At 40.3% G+C, this 21,005-nt stretch overlaps 1 protein-coding gene and 1 pseudogene across 9 annotated transcripts in view; both read right to left on the bottom strand.

Annotated features, from left to right (window-relative positions):
* Nucleotides 1-21,005, bottom strand: part of Atg4c (autophagy related 4C cysteine peptidase) — a 113,635-nt gene that overhangs the window by 15,807 nt on the left and 76,823 nt on the right. For 8 of the 9 annotated variants that reach the window (XM_045150471.1, XM_045150470.1, XM_045150472.1 and 5 more), the window contains one exon: nucleotides 13,567-13,686. The exons of the other annotated variant lie outside the window; for it this stretch is intronic. In XM_045150471.1, the coding sequence (XP_045006406.1) occupies nucleotides 13,567-13,686 (120 nt within the window). The remainder of the gene's footprint in view (nucleotides 1-13,566; nucleotides 13,687-21,005) is intronic. 9 annotated transcript variants of the gene reach the window in all.
* LOC105944371 lies at nucleotides 17,093-18,989 on the bottom strand (annotated as a pseudogene).

The raw sequence follows: 21,005 nt of genomic DNA, 5'->3' as shown, positions 1-21,005 counted from the left end.
GGAAGAGGTGAGGACAGGACACCTGTGTACAAGAACAGGCGGGAAGAGGTGAGGACAGGACACCTGTGGTGGATGAACAGGTGGGAAGAGGTGAGGACAGGAGACCTGTGGTGGATGAACAGGCGGGAAGAGATGAGGACAGGACACCTGTGTAGAAGAACAGGCGGGAAGAGGTGAGGACAGGACACTTGTGGTGGATGAACAGGTAGGAAGAGGTGAGGACAGGAGACATGTGGTGGATGAACAGGCGGGAAGAGGTGAGGACAGGACACCTGTGGTGTGTGAACAGGAGGGAAGTGGTAAGGACTGGACATCTGTGTAGAAGAACAGGTGGGAAGAGGTGAGGACAGGACACTTGTGTAGAAGAACAGGCGGGAAGAGGTGAGGACAGGACACTTGTGGTGGATGAACAAGTAGGAAGAGGTGAGGACAGGATACCTGTGTAGAAGAACAGGTGGGAAGAGGTGAGGACAGGAGACATGTGATGTATGAACAGGTAGGAAGAGGTGAGGACAGGACACATGTGGTGGATGAACAGGTGGGAAGAGGTGAGGACAGGACACCTGTGGTGGATGAACAGGTGGGAAGAGGTGAGGACAGGACACCTGTGATGGATGAACAGGTGGGAAGAGGTGTGGACAGGACACCTGTGGTGGCTGAACAGGCGGGAAGAGGTGAGGACAGGACACATGTGGTAGATGAAGAGGTGTGGGCAGGACACCTGTGTTGTCGAACAGGTAGGAAAAGGTAAGGACGGGACTCCTGGAGTGGATAAGCAGTTCGGTATGGATGAAGATGGGAGACCTGGATAAGCAGGTTCACCTTGCATTACGAAGAGAAAAAGAAAGATAGGACAGTATGGCAAGCCAATGGAAAGACCAAAACTTAAAACAAGGGAATCAACTAAAACCTATACATATTCATTTTTGGCTGGTCACAGCTTGCATTCAATGCTCTTCTCCCCATCAGCCATCCTCCATTCAAGAAAATAAGCATCCCGTGGGAAAGAAGTAAACAGACATCATGTCTAGTTTTCTGGGCACAAATATGACTTCAAGAGTAGGGAACTGAGGAAGAAAATGAAATATTCAATAGTAGGCCCTCCACATCTTCCCTTCCTGCTTTCAACACCAGCAGGTGACACAAATTTCATAAGCAAAAGATAGAACTCTCTGAGCAAAGGAAGTAAATCTAGAGACAAGAGTACCACTTACTGACTTGTGAAGGAGGGAGGTCAAATGAAAAAGAAACCTCTTTATATATTCACTTTAATATGAGAGTCACTAATGAAAAACACCATATGCAGACACACGGGCTTCAAGTACAGCTGTTTGTGTTTGTCTTGTAGTGCTGGGGATAAACCCCAGGGTCTTGTTATGCTCTGCAAATGCCCTACCACTAAGCTACATTCCCACTCTGACACAGCTTTTTAGTTCTCCACTCTTAATATAACAGGCACAGAAAGTCAGAAGAACACCATTCTGCTGAGGAAAAGCATCCAATGGAAAACAGATATTTGTAAGAAAAAAGAAAACAGAGAAATGGTCTAAAAAGAAATATAGCAAAGGAAAACAAAAACAGAAGAGTTAAGGTTAAAGGAAAGAGTATCAGGAAATCAAAGTCATTCCAGATGCATAGTCAGGTTGATGCCAGCCTGGGCTATGTGGATGAGGTACTGTCTCACTAAAAGGACAGATAGAGAGAGCAATATAGATAGTCAGGAAAAAAAAATCTTCCAATACAAAAATATGCAGACATGAAAAACAGAAGGAAAAAAGATAAGGTTGGTTAGAGAATTAAGAATGTCCAATAACCATATAATCAGTCCCAGAAAGAAAGAACAACCACAGAAAGAACAAGACAGGATTCTTTTTTCAAAGTTGAAGAAAATTTCCCCAAGCAGACAGACAGGACAACCAAGGGAAAGGAATGCATACTGAGATACCTCGTGCATCTTTGGAGCAGCAGGGATAAATAACAGCAACGACCGTTTATCTACAGCTCACTATAAAGCAGGCCTGAGCTGGTTCATAAATAAACCTAGTCTACTTACTCTTCACAATGACGTTATAGAGAACACTAATATTTTCACTATACAAGAGTACCAGAGAGGGACACAGTATGCCCAAGGATACATAGCCTATAATAACATCAGGTAGCAGCAAGTGGGGTTAAAACCTGAAAACCTCCTAAGAGAAAAACTTCAGACAACAAAAACTTAGAATGGTCTGGGACTTCTTAGCAACTGCTCTCAATGTTCATGGGGGCGGGGGGGGGGGGGAGGTGGAATAGTGCTTGTAAAGCTCAGGGAGGGAATTATTTACACTCTAGAATTCAGTATCAAATCAATTTATCAATAGTTAGAGCATGGACTAAAAATGGTCAGATATGTAAGAAGTCAAAAATTTTTTCCACTTATGCATCCTTTTCTTAACAAGGTACCAGAACAGCCTCCTCCAAAGCTTGAGAATGAACTAAAAAAATCAAGATGGCTAGGGGATTCTGTAGAAGCAAGTAGTGTTGGCAAGTTCTATACTGACAATTTTCACCTGGCCTGGAGGACACTTATACTAGGATGACAGGAAAGCAGAAGTGAGCAGCTCCTCAGAAAAGAAAATAAGGAGGAAAAGAGGATGTTTGGGGATTAGATTCTTTATTCACTAAGGAAAGAACTAGAAACACAGAAGGCATGGAGAGGGCTTTGGGGAAAATGGGTAGAAGAAAGGTAAAGTTCAATTGTGCTTGTGATTTTAATCCTACACCACATCATTCATCACTCTGTTCTTAAAGAAGCCTTGGGGGCTGGAGAGATGGCTTAGCAGTTAAGCGCTTGCCTGTGAAGCCTAAGGACCCCGATTCGAGGCTCGGTTCCCCAGGTCCCACGTTAGCCAGATGCACAAGGGGGCGCACGCGTCTGGAGTTCGTTTGCAGAGGCTGGAAGCCTTGGCGCGCCCATTCTCTCTCTCCCTCTATCTGTCTTTTTCTCTGTGTCCTTCGCTCTCAAATAAATAAATTAAAAAAAAAAGAAGAAGCCTTGGGTACAGTAAACAGATGTTTAAAAAAATGTCTGCCAAAGCAAATTAAGGGAATCTGTATTTCCAACATAGAAACTATAGGACATACATAAATAATGGAAAATAAAAAATACACTATTAAATAATGAATGGGTCATTCAGGAAACCAAGATCTTTAAAAAATCCTAAAATCAAAAATGACAATGAAAACATAACATATCAAAACCTATGGGACACAATGTAGGTAGCCCGAAGGGAAGCTCATAGCTCCAAGTGCCTATATTAAGACATCAGAGAGGTCACAAAAGTGTAATTTAGTGATACAGCTTAGGGACTTGGAAAAAGAAAAACAAGTTACAAATCAGTGGATATTAAGAAATAATTAGCCGGGCATGGTGGTGCACCCCTGTGAGTTCAAAGCCAGCCTGAGACTACAGAGTGAGTTCCATGTTAGTCTAGAAAAAGAAGAAAAGAAAGAAAGAAAGAAAGAGAGAGAGAGAGAGAGAGAAAAGGGAAGGAGGAAGGAAGGAAGGTAGGGAAAAGAAAAAGCAGGGTACAAATTAATGAACTAGATACCAAAAACACAATATAAAGAATCAGTGAAAGAAGGGTTGGTTTTTTTGTTTGTTTGGTTTGTTTATTTGTTTTTGAGGTAGGGTCTCACTCTAGCCCAGGCTGACCTGCAATTTATTCCGTATTCTCAGGGTAGCCTCAAATTCATGGCGATCCTCCTACCTCTGCCTCCTGAAAGGTGTGCGCCACCACGCCCAGCGAGTTGGTTTTTTGAAAGAATAAACAATAAACCCATAGCAAAATAAACCAAAAGAGGGAAAGACCCAAATTAATAAAATTAGAGATAAAAGGGGAGCCATTACCACAGAGACCAATGAAATTCAGAAATCACAAGGTTATACCTTAAAAATATTACCATGGGATATTTACAATCATGGAAGTTGTCAATGAAAAATAATAAACCTTTATATATAGTCCAGGCTGGGGAGAAGGCTCAGTGGATAAAACAATCATCCATCAACCTGAGTACCTGAGTTCCAGTTTTTCTAGACACCATGTAAAAAGCCAGAAGCCACGGCAGGCTTCAGTAATCCCCACAGTGGAAGAGAGGAGAGTTTCCTGGGAAGCTTATGGTGGTGAGTGCAGCAAAGAACAACAGCAGAAATGAGATTTAGAGAGAGAGAGAGAGAGCCCTTGCCTCAAAAATGAAGTGAAAATGCAAGCACTGACCTGAAATAGGTAAAAACTATTTTTAAAATATCATTGTTAGGCATGCCATGGTAAAGTAGCTTGTTTCAAAATAACCCTGCCACCAAGAACAAACATAAGGAATAGATGCAATTACTGTTGAAAAGCTTCTGAGAGCAATCCAGATAAGTTAATCTTAAGAAGTGAAAATTTCAGAGGTGAACTAGATGAAGAAATGACAGTGGCCAGACAACAATGAAAGAGCTATCTTTAAGCTACTGAAAGAAAACAACTACAAACCAGGAATTCTACACCCAGTGAAAATACCCTACAAGATATCCATCCCTTTCCAGCCCAAACAAATCATTTCTGAAGCCATTAGATGGGGCTGGGCAAAGCAGGCACCCATGCCAAGGCTGGGTGAGTCTCTGGCCTCTAGGTGCATTGCAGCCACATTGGAACCTGACAGGAATCACCTTAGATGATCAAAGTTAGCAACCTCAGCAAAAGGACAACCACTAAAATGCAACGGAACATAGCATTTTGTGTGATTTTTCAGTAATATACTAGACAAAGATGCACACTCTAGAATTCAAGAGAAAATATCCTATAAACCCAAACTGAGGGGACAACCTACAAAATTATCAAGAAATTTCTATTAAAAGAAACAGAAAACAAACATCAAGTCTCATTATCTTTAAAAAATTAAGGTAATGTGAAAGTCAGGAAAGAGGATGAGCTGTTCTGGATTGAAGAAGATTCAAGATGTGCAAACATGACAGATTCTTAACTGTATCCTTCTGCTACCCAGCACATCACTGGAATACCTGGTGATATGAGCCAATTCTAAGGATTAGATGGTGATGTAGCATATAAGGCTATTTCCCAGATTCTGACAGTTGAACTGAGGTTATGGAAGAGAATGTGCTCGTTCGTAAGAGCTGCATATTCTATTATTCAAGGACAATGGAGCATCATGTTAGCAAATTACTCTCAAATGGCTCAGGAAAAAATTTAGTGATATTACATTTTCAACATTTCGTGAAATTTTTATATCAGCTCATTTTTAATGAAGGTAAAATGATGGTGTAAACAAACAGAAACTAAGAGTATTTTTCATCACAAACATCACTAAGAGTAATAACCATGAAAGTTCTTCAGAAAAAAAAAATCATCCCAAAAGGAAGCAGAGTAATACAGGAAGAAACAAGGACATCAGAAAAGATAACACTGGGGCTGGAGGGATGTCTTAGCGGTTAAGGCATTTGCCTGCAAAGCCAAAGGACCCAGGTTTGATTCCTCAGGACCAGCCTCACAGCGGCTGGAGGCCCTAGTATGCCCATTTTCTCTCTCTCTCCCTCTTTCTCTGTCAAATAAATAAAAATAAAGTACTTTTAAAAATAAAAAGATGGGCTGGAGAGATGGCTTAGGGGTGAAGCACTTGCCTGTGAAGCCTAAGGATCCCGGTTCGAGGCTCGGTTCCCCAGGTCCCACGTTAGCCAGATGCACAAGGGGGCGCACGCGTCTGGAGTTCGTTTGCAGAGGCTGGAAGCCCTGGCACACCCATTCTTTCTCTCTCCCTCTATCTGTCTTTCTCTCTGTGTCTGTCGCTTTCAAATAAATAAATAAATTTAAAAAAAATAAAAAGAAAGTATAATACTGATGGTTTATAATACAAGGAATTCAAACTCCTGTAAGATTAAAATTGTTGACATGAATGTACACAAACAGAATATGAAGCAAGAAATACTACCAAAGATTGAAGATGTAATTATAAATTATAAAACGATTAAATTAAGCTAGGCATAATGGCACAGGCCTGTAATCCCAGCACTTGGGAGGTAAAGGTATGGGGATCAGGAGTTCAGGACTAGGCTTGACTACATAGAGCCCAAGGTCAGCCTAAGCTAAAGGAACATCCTATCTCACACAAACAATAAATAGATAAATAACAGATACATTGATTCAATTGAATAGTAGTCCTAACAATCCTAAATTTGGATGTAACTAATGATATATCACAAAACATAAAACAGAGAGTGAAGGAACTTATAGGAGAAATAGTTCATCACAACTGCAAGTATTCACTGCTTTATGGATTCCTTCTTTTTATCTCTGTGACAAAACACCTGATAGAAACAACCTAAAGTAAGAGAATTTCATGTTGGTAGCAGCTACTCTGTTCCTCATGGTTTCAGTGAGTAGAGCCATCATGGTGGGATCCAGAAAAAAAAAAAATTGAGAACACCACCAGAAACAGGGCCAGGCTATGCCTCAGAGACTCCTAGAAACCCACCTCCACCTACCAGGAACCTTCTAAAAGTTCTACAATCTCCCAAAGCAGTATCACCAGCTGGGGTCCAGGTGATCAAACACAAGAGCCAATGGAGATACATTTCAGATCCAAAGCATAGCAATCACTTATCTTTCAGTAACTTAAAAAGCATGTAGGAAAATAAAGACAAAGCCAAAAGGGGAGAAAGAGGAAAGACAGTGGATGAGAACAGAAGGGAGAAAGAGAGAAAGGAAGGGAAGGAATTGTAATGGAAAGATTAGAGGAAGAGCTAGCAAAGCTTAAGTCCAAGGATGAAAGAAAGGTTGTTCTGGATGTACTCTCAGTAAATTTGAACTTATATTTATCTGACCTTCAACCTTTTCCTCTCCCTCAATTCTCCCAGATCATTTTCCTCCTTATCCATATATTCTACAGATGACTATTTCAATGAGACAAGATACTCCCAAACCTAGCTGAAGTTCTTCTGTCCCCATTATGCCAAACTCTACTCTCACTTTTACTTGCTTCCAAGCATTCTGAAAGCAAGCCATGAAACTTAATTAGGCCCATTATATTAGGATTATCACTCTTTTCATTGTTCACTGATAACTTTAAAGGAACATGTTTTTGAGCTAGAGAGATGATTTATTGGTTAAGGCACTTGCCTGTGAAGCCTAAGAACCCAGGTTTGATTCCCCAGTACCCATGTAAGCCAGCTGCACAAGGTGGCACATGTATCTGGAGTACATTTACAATGGCTAGAGACTCTGGCATGCCAATTCTCTATCTCCTTTTATCTTCTTCTTTCTTTCTCTCTCTCTCTCTAATAAATAGAAATTTAAAAATTAAAATAAGATAGGCTTTTTAAAAGTGAAGATGTGTAAGAAAAATACAATGAATAGAGGCTGAAGAGATGGCTTAGCAGTTAAGGCATTTGCCAGCAAAGCCAAGGGACCTCAGTTCGATTCCCCAGGACCCAAGTGAGCCAGATGCACAAGGTGGCACATGTGTCTGGAGTTTGTTTGCAGTGGCTGGAGGCCCTGGCGCACCCATTCTCCCTCTCACTCTACCTCGTTCTCTCTCACTCTTTCAAATAAATAAGTAAATAAAAATTTAAAAGAACAATGAATATGTGTAATAAAATGTAGTATTCCCAAGTTAATTACCTCTCTATTTTCCTTGCTTTTAACACTATTTTTATTATGTAATTTTATTGTTATCACTTTCATACTTAATATCCATCTTATGTACTACACTATGAAGCCAGGCAGCATAGCTTTCCTTTGCATATATGTGTGTGTATGTTATGTGGACATGTGTGTGTCTGTGTGTGTGTGTGTATGTGTACAGAGGACAGAGATCAAAAGTTGGTGCCTTTCTCAATTGCTTTCTATCTTATGAGACACAGTCTTGATGGAATTACAGGTGGGCCCATTTTGTTACATGAATTCTTAGAATCTGAACTCACTTCCTAATGCTTGCACATCACACACTTTACCCACTGAGCTACCTCTCTAGCCCAAGATAATTCTTTTCATTACTGCATGCCCAACTCTAGAGAGTCAACAAATAAAGGGAACAACTATGGGTGGGCTGCTGCTGTAGATGCTTTGGGGTATATGAGGGCTCTGATTAATGTTTCAAAGGATCATGTGGAGCTGCAGAATTGAGAATAGATTAATGACGGGGCGAGGCTTGGAAATGAGTTAGAAGGCAACTACCCTATGGATCTCACTGTAGATCACAGAGTGGCAGTGGAGGTGGTAAACAGTGGTCTGACTCTAGTAATAGTTTGACTGTATAATTGTGTATGGAACATGGGAGCCAGAAAGGAGGTAAGAATAGTGCATGGCTGTAGCTGAGCAAAGGTAGAAGGGTAGATTTGGCATGAAATGATGTGAGGAGCACAACAGATGGAACAGGCTTGAAAAGGAAGATCAGGGATTTAATTTTGGATCTGTACATTGGGCATATAATGCTGAACGGCAAGTGGACCTATATTATCTATTACACAGACACAGGGTAGAGCTAATGGCAAAGAGTTGGTTGACTTCTAAGGGATATTTAGTTATGTGACCAGGTGAAATCACTAAGCTATCCTGCTTCATGTGATTGCTCTGGATAATGTCTGACCATTCTGAGAAAACCTAAAAACAAAAGGCTATGTCCTAGGGGCGTGAAGTACTCCAGAACAACAGAGTGACATGAAATGCATGGCAGCTAGAGAACATGAGGAAAACAGAGATGCTTGGTGCCCTGAAAGCCAAGTAAAGAAGGTGTGCAAAGGTGAACTGGATGTCTAACTACTTTCCATGCTTCTGCCAAGACATGCAAGATGAACACTTTCTGACCTGTGGATTTGGCTTTGTAGGGCTTATTTGTAGCTTTGAAGAGTAGTTCTGGTGAAGTAAGAGGGATGCCAACACTCACATATCTGTCTGGTAAACAGCCATATAAATGGCTTATCAAATTTTTTTCTCCCGGTCACTTAGACTTGCCTGTGAGTTCTTTCTTTCCTTTGACCCCAAATCCAAGTAGCCACTTGATCTTACTAATTATTTCCTCACAAACTTTCTCAAGACAGTTCTTTCCTCTCCAGTTCCACAGCTTCTGTTCTAGTCCAGATCCATGAACAAAGCATCACAAATCAATGAAGAAAGGATCCACCTTTTCATAAAAGATGTCAGAACAATCATCTATCCACATGGGGAAACACACAAGTTCTAAATGTGAGCATAAACCTTCTGAAAGAAATGAGGAATGTGTTTACAATCTTTGATATGGATTTCAAAAACCATAAGGAAAAAGCTTTTATTAATTTGACTATATTAAAATTATAGACACCCCTAATAAGTAGAATATTTGTTATGTATAACGCCAACAAGGTAGTAGCATCCAGAATTATAAAAAGTTCCTGGGACTGAGAAAATGGCTCAGTAGACAAGTTCTTGCTATGAGGACCTGAGTTCAGATTCCCAGAGCCACGTAAGGTGACAGGAGAGCACAAGCATCTACAACGCCAGTGCGCCTATCTCAAGTCAGGAAGTAGAGATGGGAGAATCCCCAGAAGACTGCAGGCCAGCTCGCCTGTAAACTCAGCGGTAAGCAATGAGAGGCCCTGCCTCACAAAAGGTGGCAGGCAAAGACCAACACCCAAGGTTGTCGCCTGACTGCCACATGAGCATCATGGCATACGTGTGCCTGAACACACAGACACACCAAAAACAAACAAACAAACAAAAAAAATAGGATTCCTTCAAATTAAATAGTACTGAAAAAAAAAAAAAACCCTGGAAGCAAATGAGCAATACATTCACAAAGGAAGAACTGAAAAGGCCAATAAACCTTGACAGAAAACTAAACCCCACTATCCATCAGAGAAATACAAATTAAAGCTACAATGAATTACTCTTTTCTATACTGACAGTATCGAGTGTTTGTCAGGGTGTAGGGCACTGGCAACTCTCACATGCTGCTTCACATGACTGCTTTGGATATGCCCAGTATTGCCATCCTAGCAAAGCTAGTGTGTCTACTGTACCCCTAAAGTATTAGACATGTGTGAGTAATATGTACAAGGATAGTGTTTAAAATAGTATGTGTAAGTAAAACATGAAATCTGTGATTTTATGTTCTCAGAAACAAGCTAAGTGATCATCAAAAATCAAAGTGAAAAACTTAATAACATGCAAAGCAAACATTCGTTGTTTATGAATACATAACACCTGGGTGAGATGCACTAATCAAGACAGTAGTAATCACCATGAAGGAAGAAAACTGGGGAAAGATAACTACTTACTTTATATTTGTAACCAACTACATTATAATTGTAATGTCCAATAAGCTCAATGACATTTTCCTCATTATAGGCATTTTCTTACTGTTTTATTTGCCTGGAATTTAACATTAAGTATAATAAAATTGATACATTATTAATGTACTTCTTCAATGCAGCATTCAATCTTCTCTATAATATCATTTATTAAAATATCTTTACTGCCGGGCGTGGTGGCTCACGCCTTTAATCCCAGCACTCGGGAGGCAGAGGTGGGAGGACTGCCGTGAGTTCGAGGCCACCCTGAGACTCCACAGTGAATTCCAGTTCTGCCTGGGCTACAGTGAGACCCTACCTCGAAAAGCCAAAAAAAAAAAAAAAAAAAAAAACTTTACTAAATTACTGTCTTGTCAGGCATGGTGATGCACACCTTTAATCTAGCCTCACTCATCCTTCACTATTTTCCATAGCAGCATTTCCTAAATCTTGGACATTTCTATATGTCCATCACTATTTTTCTACATATGCTACCTGTAGCTACTTATGATTAATTAATATTTTTCTTTTTATCATTTATACCTCAAGTAACCTTGTATAATAAAAGTAGAAATCACATGTTTACTATGCCAATATTTTTTTCTAATATGAATATAAGTATACATATTAAAATGCCCTTAGCGTCACCTAAAAATATCAAGTGTCACACTTTGGGTAATACCTTATACCAGTGGTTCTCAAGTGTGAGGCTTGTTAGAAATGGAGGCCTCGCCAGGTGTGGTGGTGCACACCTTCAATCCCAGCACTCGGGAGGCAGAGGTAGGAAGATCACTGTGTGTTCGAGGCCACCCTGAGACAATATAGTGAGTTCCAGGTCAGCCTGGGCTAGAGTGAGACTCTACCTAGAAAATAAAAAAAATTAAAAAGAAATTTTTAAAAAAAGAGAAAGAAATGGAACGCCTCCACACTACACCCCTAGGGATTTTGGCTCTGGTTGTCAAAAGACAGAAATTCTGCACAGAGGTAAACTGAGAACCTATCAAATTGGACCAATTGCAATTCTCTAGGTAAGCTCTACACCTCCCTTCTTTGATAACTTTCCTCCTATTATTTCCTTGCTTGAAGCTCCCTTCCTTCTTACTAAACCATTGAAAACTAAGCCTGCATTTTAAGGCTCATCTTGCATATCACGATCACAATAAAGTACAATGACTTGGATGTGACATCTCTCTGGTTTCAACTCTCTTCCTCCTCGATCAATTTATTTCTACTTCCATGTGGATGAGTGTAGCGTTCAATGTAATATGTGCTATTTGTCGTATTCCTCCTCCTCAAGCATAAATGTTACCTGAGGGCAGAAGCTTTATGTCTTACTCAAAGGTAAAAATTATACCTTGCTCATTTTACGTTTTGTATATAGTAGTTATGCAGATGCCTGTTTGACTGAACTCCACTAAAATGAATTAGTCTAATAATTTTATTAGTATTCTCAAGAACCACAGAGCATGCAAACTGTTCGTTCGGAGCATTACAAAGGCAGCAATGACCCTAAGCTGCCTAGCTTCACTCTCAGAAAAGAAAGTAGAAAATGCATGCTATGTACAAACAAAGAACTTTTTAACTTATTTTAATTTGAAAAGGAAAAAATAAGTGGCTTCACTAAAAATGACCACTTCTGGGTTTATTTGGAGGGGGGGATAAGAAAGTGCTTAATGTACATCTATCTTAGAAAAGAAAATGATCAAGGTATTAACTGACAACACGAATTAATAACAGCTATTTGTTGCGTTAAGAACAGTGAATGCTTAGAAAACTGTCAGTCTTTCCAGATGATATTTCAGCACTTTTTCTTTGCACAGTGCTCTGATATGCTAGCAATTATTAATTGTTTTTCCAGTGAAAAACTCTAAGAATTATTTTTGATCAGAAAACATCAATATGCAAGTCATTTATAAATTTTGGTTTTTTAGGTCTATAACAACTTGGTTTGTTCTTTCCAGAAGAACACCACTTTGATGTTTGAAACACATTTATTTTGATCTAAATAGAAAATAAACTAATGGAAACAGAAATGGGACTTTTATGGAGGCTATTCAATATCATTCTATAGCATAGTACCACCTGTAGTTATCTATCTTAGCATATACATGACACTTTATGAAGACAATGAATTATCAAACTAAAGTTTAGAAACAAATAGAGTAATGTCAAGGAAGGCACAATGGAGATGACACGTTTTGTTCCATTCACTTTTCCTTCTGCGCTGGCGGAGGAGTAAAAGCGACACTGTGAGAATGGAGTTAAGGGAGTAAGGAAGGGTTCTCACAAGTCTCATTTTCTCCTCTCATCACTCATTCCTATTATATTTCCCTTTCCACATGGCCAGTCAAGTAAACTAAGCCTCTTGAGACTTTTTACTTAACGTTTTCATACAATTTTTATATTGCTAAAATAAAATTTCTACCTATTAGGTCCATTTTCCTGAATAAAATTGAGTGGAAGTAAAACAGTAATAAAATTACTATTATAACTAAACACAAGTTAAAAATCTCCCCAAATTGTTTCTGTATTGGTTTTCCTTACCATAACAGGATAACCTGTGCAGGTACCAATACGTAGATCTATCCAGTTACCCTCCCTTCTTAAGTAAAGGTTGCCTTTTATGTTCTATAGACTAAACACAATGGTCATGGAAGCTCTGCATGTTTCAGCAGCCCTCGAGGACCAAACACATGCATTAGTTTAAAGATAGTAAGAAGTTAAATAAACCTATTTCAGAGAGCCTATAGTACAATAGATCAGATTACATAAGCTTATTGGAAGGTAACAACACAGTTCAATTTGATATACTAGTTCTGAGAAATCAAAAAAATACCATTTCTCTTTAAAAAAAATAAAAGAAGGACTTGGACTAACAAGAAATAATGCACAATTTGACTTAATCAAATACTTCATTAATTTTTTTTTCGACCCCTAAGGGAATGCCCTTTAAAACCCTCTTCAAATAGAATGCAACCTAATTGCTTGTCTAGGTCCAAATGCAACAAGATTTTTATTTCAACAGTGCCATCTAGTGGAGCAACACTTTAAACTAGTCATTGTCTAGTTCATTGATCTCAAATACTGATTCCAAAAATAATTTTATTTTCTAATTCACCATGCTTATAATAATATAAACACTAAGGGGAAATTTTAGAAAAGCTTAACAAGTTACACATTTTTGTTAGATGAAAAACTATTTATAATAAAATTAGGACAAAGTATTATTTACAAATATTATTATATAGTACTTTTAAAGCAGGTACCTTTGTGATTTCTTCAGAAGCTCGTTCGAAGTCCTGAACATTTCGACAATAAAATCCTAGTGTACAGCTAGGATCCATTTTTCGAAATGGCATCTTTTTGGGAGAAGAGCAGTGGAATGTCTGTAATTTTTAAAGTTGTTTAGGATTAATTCACTTTTACCTAATGAACTAAATGTACACCTTCTTTCAAAACTATAAGCATAGTTTTCAAATGGCATTTTAGTCTCTCCCATTCTGCTTTCCACTCCATAGGTGTAAAACACAATAGCCAACACTGTTACATATAACCAAATCTTTACTTTGGGTGATATTAATGCTGATCCATTTTTTTTTAAAAAAAATCAGGTGCATCAGAAATGGGACACAATTCTAAGACTTGCAGAGAAACATCACGCCTAGTTTAGTATCCGGGTAGTCTAGTCTGTGAAATGCAGTAAAGTCTGTCTTGTTACAATTTTTTTATATAAACAAATAGGCAGTATTATCCATGTAGCCAAAACCTAGAAATGGCCAAATATCTGTAAGTAGATATCTATATAAACAAATTATATATAATACAAAGTTACATCTTTGAACTAAAAGAGAAATGAATTATTTTGCACTGCACATGAATGGAGGTCTTTATAAAATACTTGTAAGCCTTTTAATAAGGTTATCAAGGCCGTTTAAGCTAATATACAAGATTTACAAAATGTCCTATGCAGATATGAAAAGAAGTCAACTTGAAGGTTTGGCAACTGGCAGTTGCATGCATAACTGCATTCTTCTAGTGTGCTCCTTTACTGGGCTTGACTTCAAGTCATTCTTTGTTCTCACACAGGACGCAGGAGGAGACAGGTGAACCCCAACTATTATGGCCCTAGCCTCTCTCACAGTCCTCCTATCTCTTGTAGCTCACTCTTCCAGTGCTTAGTGCCTTGGATATAAATAGGCTAAGCAGTTTGTTCTCATTCCTCTACTCTTTGGAGTTTGGCCATTAGTTGGATTTAGTATCTTTACAGAATACTAAGGCAGAAAAAGGGTTGAATATAAAGCTAACCATTCCAATTCTTTTAAACATGTGTATATGGATGCAAGCAAATGTGTTTGCGTGTGTGTGTGTGTGTGTGTGTGTGTGTGTGTGTGTAGGTCAGAGGACAATCTTCGGTGTGATCTTCAAGAACGTCATATACCTCCTTTGAGACAGGGTCTTACCCAGAGCTCACCAATTAGGTTAAACTAGCTAGCCAGCAAATCCCAGGGATGCTCGTATCTTAGCTTCCCCAGTACTGGGATTATGGGCACATACTGCCACACAGTTTTTATATGGGCACTGAGGATCCAAACTCAGGTCTCATGCTAGCAAGGCAAATGCTCAGTTAGTAGACTGAGCTATTTCCTCACCCCCATAAAAGTTATTTTTTTAAATGCTATAATGCTTGTACATTCTATCCTCAAAAAAAAAAAAAAATCACTCAGAAGCTGGGTGTGGTAGCATACGCCTTTAATCCCAGCACTCAGGATGCAGAGGTAGGAGGATAGCCATGAGTTCAAGGCCACCCTGAGAATACATAGTGAATTCCAGGTCAGCCTGGGCTAAAGTAAAACCTTGCCTCGAAAAAAAAAAAAAATCACTCAGGATTAAAATCACTTGGTAGTTATTTTTATGTAATATTTTTTAAGATAGGTAAAAGCAGGACACAGCCTGTTTATTCATGTTTGTATAAATTCCATAAAGACAAACAAAAAATAGGAAGCTTAGGAGTCAAGGAGAGACTAGGCAGACAGAGGACAGATGTGGGAAATTTTTCAGTGTGTATTTTGTATTTTTAATTAAAGAACAAGCTCAAATAAGAAATAATCTATGCTATATTTAAATTTAGTATTTCCCTACAATGCCCTAAAACTAAGGAATTTTTAACTTGAAACAATCTATTAAGATGTAGAAAAGTAAAGGCTATCATAATGGGTTTGTTCCTGGTGAGTCAATCATAATTATTGTTTTTTATCTCATTCAACACCATTCTGGTACCATACTGTCACCAAAAGAGATACAAAATACATATATTCAAATGGCTTTTCACCTTATGAACAGTTCAACTATACATTAGATTAAATCCAAAGAGATATCAGTAAATCAAGTAAACCCTAACTTCTACAAAATGCTTATCTAACACTTATTATATATAGTGGGATCCAACTGAGCTAAGCTAGAACCCATTGGAATATTAGTCAGCTTGAGTACTATCTTATTGGTCTTCTCCTAATATTGTCTCACCCGTATTACTTTAAAGAGATTAAAAATAGATCTGAAAAAAATATATAAAAACTAAGAAACCTTGTTGGTTACAATATGCAGGAGTATAGTAAGACACAGTTCTAGGTCATATTTACAAGAATTCTACAAACAATTTATCTAAAACTAGCCATTTGCCAAACTCATTTCAAACCAGTAATCAGAACTGTTTCTTGCTAGGTGTTGTAGCACATGCCTTTAATTCTAGCAGTTAGAAGGCAGAAGTAGGAGGAATGCCATCAGTTTGAGGCCAACCTGAGTCTACAGAGTGAATTCCAGGTCAGCCTGGGCTAGGGCAAGACCCTATCTCAAAAAACAAACAAGAGCTGGAGAGATGGCTTAGCAGCTAAGCACTTGCCTATGAAGCCTAAGGACCCCATTTCAAGGCTTCATTCCCCAGAACCCACATTAGCCAGATGCACAAGGGGGCGCACACTTCTGGAGTTCGTTTGCAGTGGCTGGAAGCCCTGGCGTGCTCATTTTCTCCCCCCCCCCTTCTCTCTCTCTCTGTCACTCTCAAATAAATAAATAAAAATGAACGAATAAAATGGCTTCTGAGCTGGAGAGATGGCTTAGCTGTTAAGGTGTTTGCCTGTGAAGCCAAAGGACCCAGGTTCGATTCCCCAGTACCCACATAAGCCAGATGCACAAGGGTGGACACATGCATCTGGAGTTTGTTTGCAGTGGCTAGAGGCCCTGGCATGCCCATTCTCTGTCTGTCTGTCTCCTCTCTCTGCTTGCAAATAAAAAAAAAAAATGGCTTTCATTTTACTACTCAACAATAAAAAAAATGGCAAAAGTTTTTTTTTTTTTCTTTCCTTGGGAGAGAACATTTATTATTTTATCCCATGAAGCACAAAGTTTAGGTCAGTGGGAAATAATTTTTCTTCCCACACATCCTGCTTTGTATTAGGAAATGACATTGCAATCCATTTTACTACAAGTAAAATGTTACAAAATATTTACAGGAAAATATTAAAAATAATCCAAACGCAGTCAGATGAAATAAACTTCTTTCCAGAAATCTCTACTCCTGTGCTGACAGCACAAGAGTCAAAACAAATAAGTAACTAAGATTCCCCTGATCACAAACTTCCAAGGAAGTGAAGGGGAAACAACTGGATGAAATGGTGTCAAAGGGAACAGGTGCTCACAACGAGCTTCAATAACCAACCTAGCCTGGATGGCACCCTGCTGTGTGCAGCAAGTTCCAAGCCAGGGCAAACCTGTAGAAGATTCCTCACACTGAAGTTACACAACACTGGACAGGGAAGCAGCTCTCTCGGGTGAGTGACAGTCCATCACAGCAGCCCCTCCTGGTACTGAGACAGGAACAGAGGGACCAGATTTGGGAGCTGCTTTGGCCAGAGGCACTGCAGAATCTTCCTCTGACTTTCTTTGGTGAACAGCAGTGGCCTCTTTATTCTCCCGAAGTACCCTCAGTGCAGTGGGCACAAACCGGGTAATCTCTGTTTGGGATTAGTGATCTGTGGCTTGGCACTGATGGCTGCTATGGCTTTCTTCTCAATGGTGGCTGCGCTCGTGTTATCCGCCTTGGGTCGCTGAATCAAGTGGGGGGGGGCACTCAACACCCCTGGGCTTGGCAAGGGAGTTGGTGGGAAAAGCCCAGGTGGGGTAGGTCCGAGTGGAGGTACCAAGGGCGGGCACATCATGCCAGGACGTGGTGGAGGGATATCTGGAGGTGCAGGGGGAGGCATCCTTGGTGGCAGTCCTCGAGAAGGAGGGCCTGGAGGCGGGCCTGGGGGAAGGCCAGGAGGTCGGCCTGGTGGGGGTCCTGGAAGTAAAAGTTTTGGCAAGGGCATTCGGATTCCTGGCATTCCAGGTGGTCTCAGGAAAGGAGGAGCCCCTGGAGGCGGCCCAGGAGGAAGGCCCGTTGGTGGTCCTGGAGGCCACAGAGTGGTGGTCCGGGAGGAGGTGGTCCTGGCATGGGAGGTGCTTGTATCGGAGGAGGAGCCGACTGCGGAGGAGCCTGCTGCTGGGCCCAGCAGAGGCCGCACCCTCCGAGTGGGGTCCTCCTTGTGCTGCTTCTTTGACTGCTTTTCTGCCTCAGAGTCATCAGAGTCATCGTCGTCATCATCCTCCGAGAATTCCTCTACTTCCCGGCCCTCCTCCGGGATTTCCTGACCTGCCATTCGAAGCATCATGGCTTGCAGAAGAGTCAGCTCCTTCATGTTCTTCTTCCTGCACTTTGCATGCCCGTCTGCAAAGCGCACGCTCAGATCCTTCTTCTCGGGGTTGTCTCGCTGTCATCATGGTGCACAAAGTCATCCCCGTCACTTCCTCCATCGGACCTGTCCGTGTCGCTGTCATCAGTGCTGTCGTCGTGTTTATCTTCTATGTCCTCAGGGTAGCCATCATCTTCACTGGTGCTGGGGACATCGTCATCATGGCCCCACTGAGCAAGTTCAGGACTACACAACACGTCTTCATCTTGCCTGCGATGGGGAAGGTCTAGAGCAAAGCCCACTTTGCGGCCATACATCGCAGGACCAGGGGCGGCGGAGGCCCAGGTGGAGGGCCAGGGGGCTTTCTGCCAGAGGGCGAACGTGGAACACCACGTCCAACAAGAGGAAGGATAGAAACTGCTCGAGATGGAGGTCCACATGCGGAGGTCTTCTTTAAGATGGACGGTGGCTGGGCTCCGGCTGGGCGCCGGAAGTGGAATGTCCTGGATCAAGATGTTGTTAGGAGCATGCGGCACATCTGGCAAAGGAGTACTCTCCACTTCCACATGCTGAGCATTCTTGACAGCATCGAAGTTCTGGCTGAGCTGAGCCCTCCTCTGCAAGTACTCCACTTCTAGCTTTCGCAGTTCTTTGTAAACATCTGGATTTTCTTTTTCATAAAGCCGCAGAATGCGCTCGAAGATTTCGTGCAACTTTTTACGTTTGTCTTTCAGTACTTTCTCATTTAGTTGTGGCTGCTGCACCGGGTTAAACTCCATCTCGTCCAGCTTCTCCATGTCCCGGATAATCTGCTTGGGATCCTTCATCTTCAAAACCGCAGCTCGAACCATCATGCGTTGATTTTTGTTCTTCAATTCTCTCTTCCGAGCTTCCTTCCGAGCTTGGTCTGTGGGGTTCATGAATTTTCCACTCTTGGTGGATGATGCTGATCTTCGTCCCATGGTGACAATCTGTGTGGTTTGCTTATTCTTTAAAAAAAAGAAATCGCTGGGCTCCGGGGACAGCCAGCGCGGGGCTACCGGCCTCTTTCCTCCACGGTGGGGGTAGGGACGCCTTCACCTCTGCCTCTCGGTCACCATCCAGGCACCGCCATCATGAAACCTCGCGCCCGCCGCCTTTCTGTTGTTGTTGTTTTTTCAAGGTAGGGTCTGACTCTAGCCCAGGTGGACCTGGAATTCATTCCCAGGGTGGCCTCAAACTCACGGCAATCCTCCTACCTCTGCTTCTCAAGTGCTGGGATTAAAGACGTAGTCCACCATGCCTGGCCCACTAATATAATTCTTCCAAGAGTTTGTCCTATATCATATTAAAACATTGACTAAAGTTTTCATGTAGTGGCAGAATAGTAATGAGAGCAAGGTCTGTCTGTTTCATCAGATAATGATGACAAACACGAACCATAATTCATGGCTATTTTGATACCCACAAAGAAGATTTTAAATTATTCATACAAACACAAATATAAATCTCTGATCACTGGAAACTGACATTGCCGCTAGGTGTCACTGCATGAGGACTCAGACTCATGTAGGAGAGACATGTGATAGCTCTTAAGCTTAAAATTGCATTGGTTTGTTCACCCAAGATCCCAAAGTCAAACCAACATTAATTTATAATTTAATCATTTCTATTTATTGTAAAACAAGCTAGACTTTCATATATTTTTCCCAAGTGTAGTACAGGTTTATGTTCATTTAGTAATAACTTTTTGAGCTATGCATGTGTGATATAATTTTAAATTCTGATGTCTGGTAAAAAAAATACCCTCTATTTTACAATTTGAGTAGTCTCCACATATACTTGTTCCTGTGACAACAAAATATGTTTCTAGAAAAATGGTTAAATTTTTTAATGTTTTAAAAATATGTTTGTTAACTGAATGAACAAATAGTTAATAAGCACCTACTAAATATCAAGCATTGTTGTAGGTTTAAAGAATTAAAGTTTCCGGGCTGGAGAGATGGCGTAGCGGTTAAGCGCTTGCCTGTGAAGCCTAAGGACCCCGGTTCGAGGCTCGGTTCCCCAGGTCCCATGTTAGCCAGATGCACAAGGGGGCGCATGCATCTGGAGTTCGTTTGCAGTGGCTGGAAGCCCTGGCGCGCCCATTCTCTCTCTCTCTCCCTCTATCTGTCTTTCTCTCTATGTCTGTCGCTCTCAAATAAATAAATAAAAAATGAACAAAAAAAAATTAAAAAAAAAAAGAATTAAAGTTTCCTAAAGCACACCATATGAGTTTGTATTGCTTTACATACACTTTCAGAATTACAATTATCTGGAATATGGGAATGTATTGCCTAAACACACAAACAATATGGAACAAATACTTTTACATACTGCTGTGTTATTTTGAAGATTTAGATGAAACTTTCTCAGTAATTAAGAGAATTCACTAAAACGTGCAGCTCACATGTGTGACTCATAAAGGCAGTATCTTTCACTGAAAAATTCACTCCCAATAACCCAATAGCTTTAGTGCCACTATTTTCCAATTTGCTAGGGTTAACTGAAACCCCTCACTGCCATATGGTCTTCCTGCAGGTCAAATATTGCAGTTGAGAACCCAGGAATCAGAGCAGATGAGTATGTCTATTAACAATGTTCTTTTTTTTTTTTTTTTAACCTTTCAGAAATGTATTTATAAGAAACAGAGACTGTAACTCTGAAAACATACAAAAACAATAGGAACCCACAGTGTCTGGTTTAGAAAACTTTAATCCATTAGTTGTATACGTAACACTATATGTACATTTCACATATGTACATTTATACAGATACACATGTGCAATTATATATGTATATACATGTACACATATATATATACATATGCATGCATACACATCATAAGCACATGCATATATATATTACAGCTATTCCATTCCTAACAACTACAACTCTACCTTATTCTAATCATAAACAATGAAGACCTGCAATTCAACATGCCTTCATTGCTACGTTGA

This window comes from Jaculus jaculus, chromosome 5, assembly GCF_020740685.1.
Source record: "Jaculus jaculus isolate mJacJac1 chromosome 5, mJacJac1.mat.Y.cur, whole genome shotgun sequence".
NCBI lineage: Eukaryota > Metazoa > Chordata > Mammalia > Rodentia > Dipodidae > Jaculus > Jaculus jaculus.
Note: the sequence above shows the minus strand (reverse complement) of the source record. Positions and strands in the feature narration are given on the sequence as shown.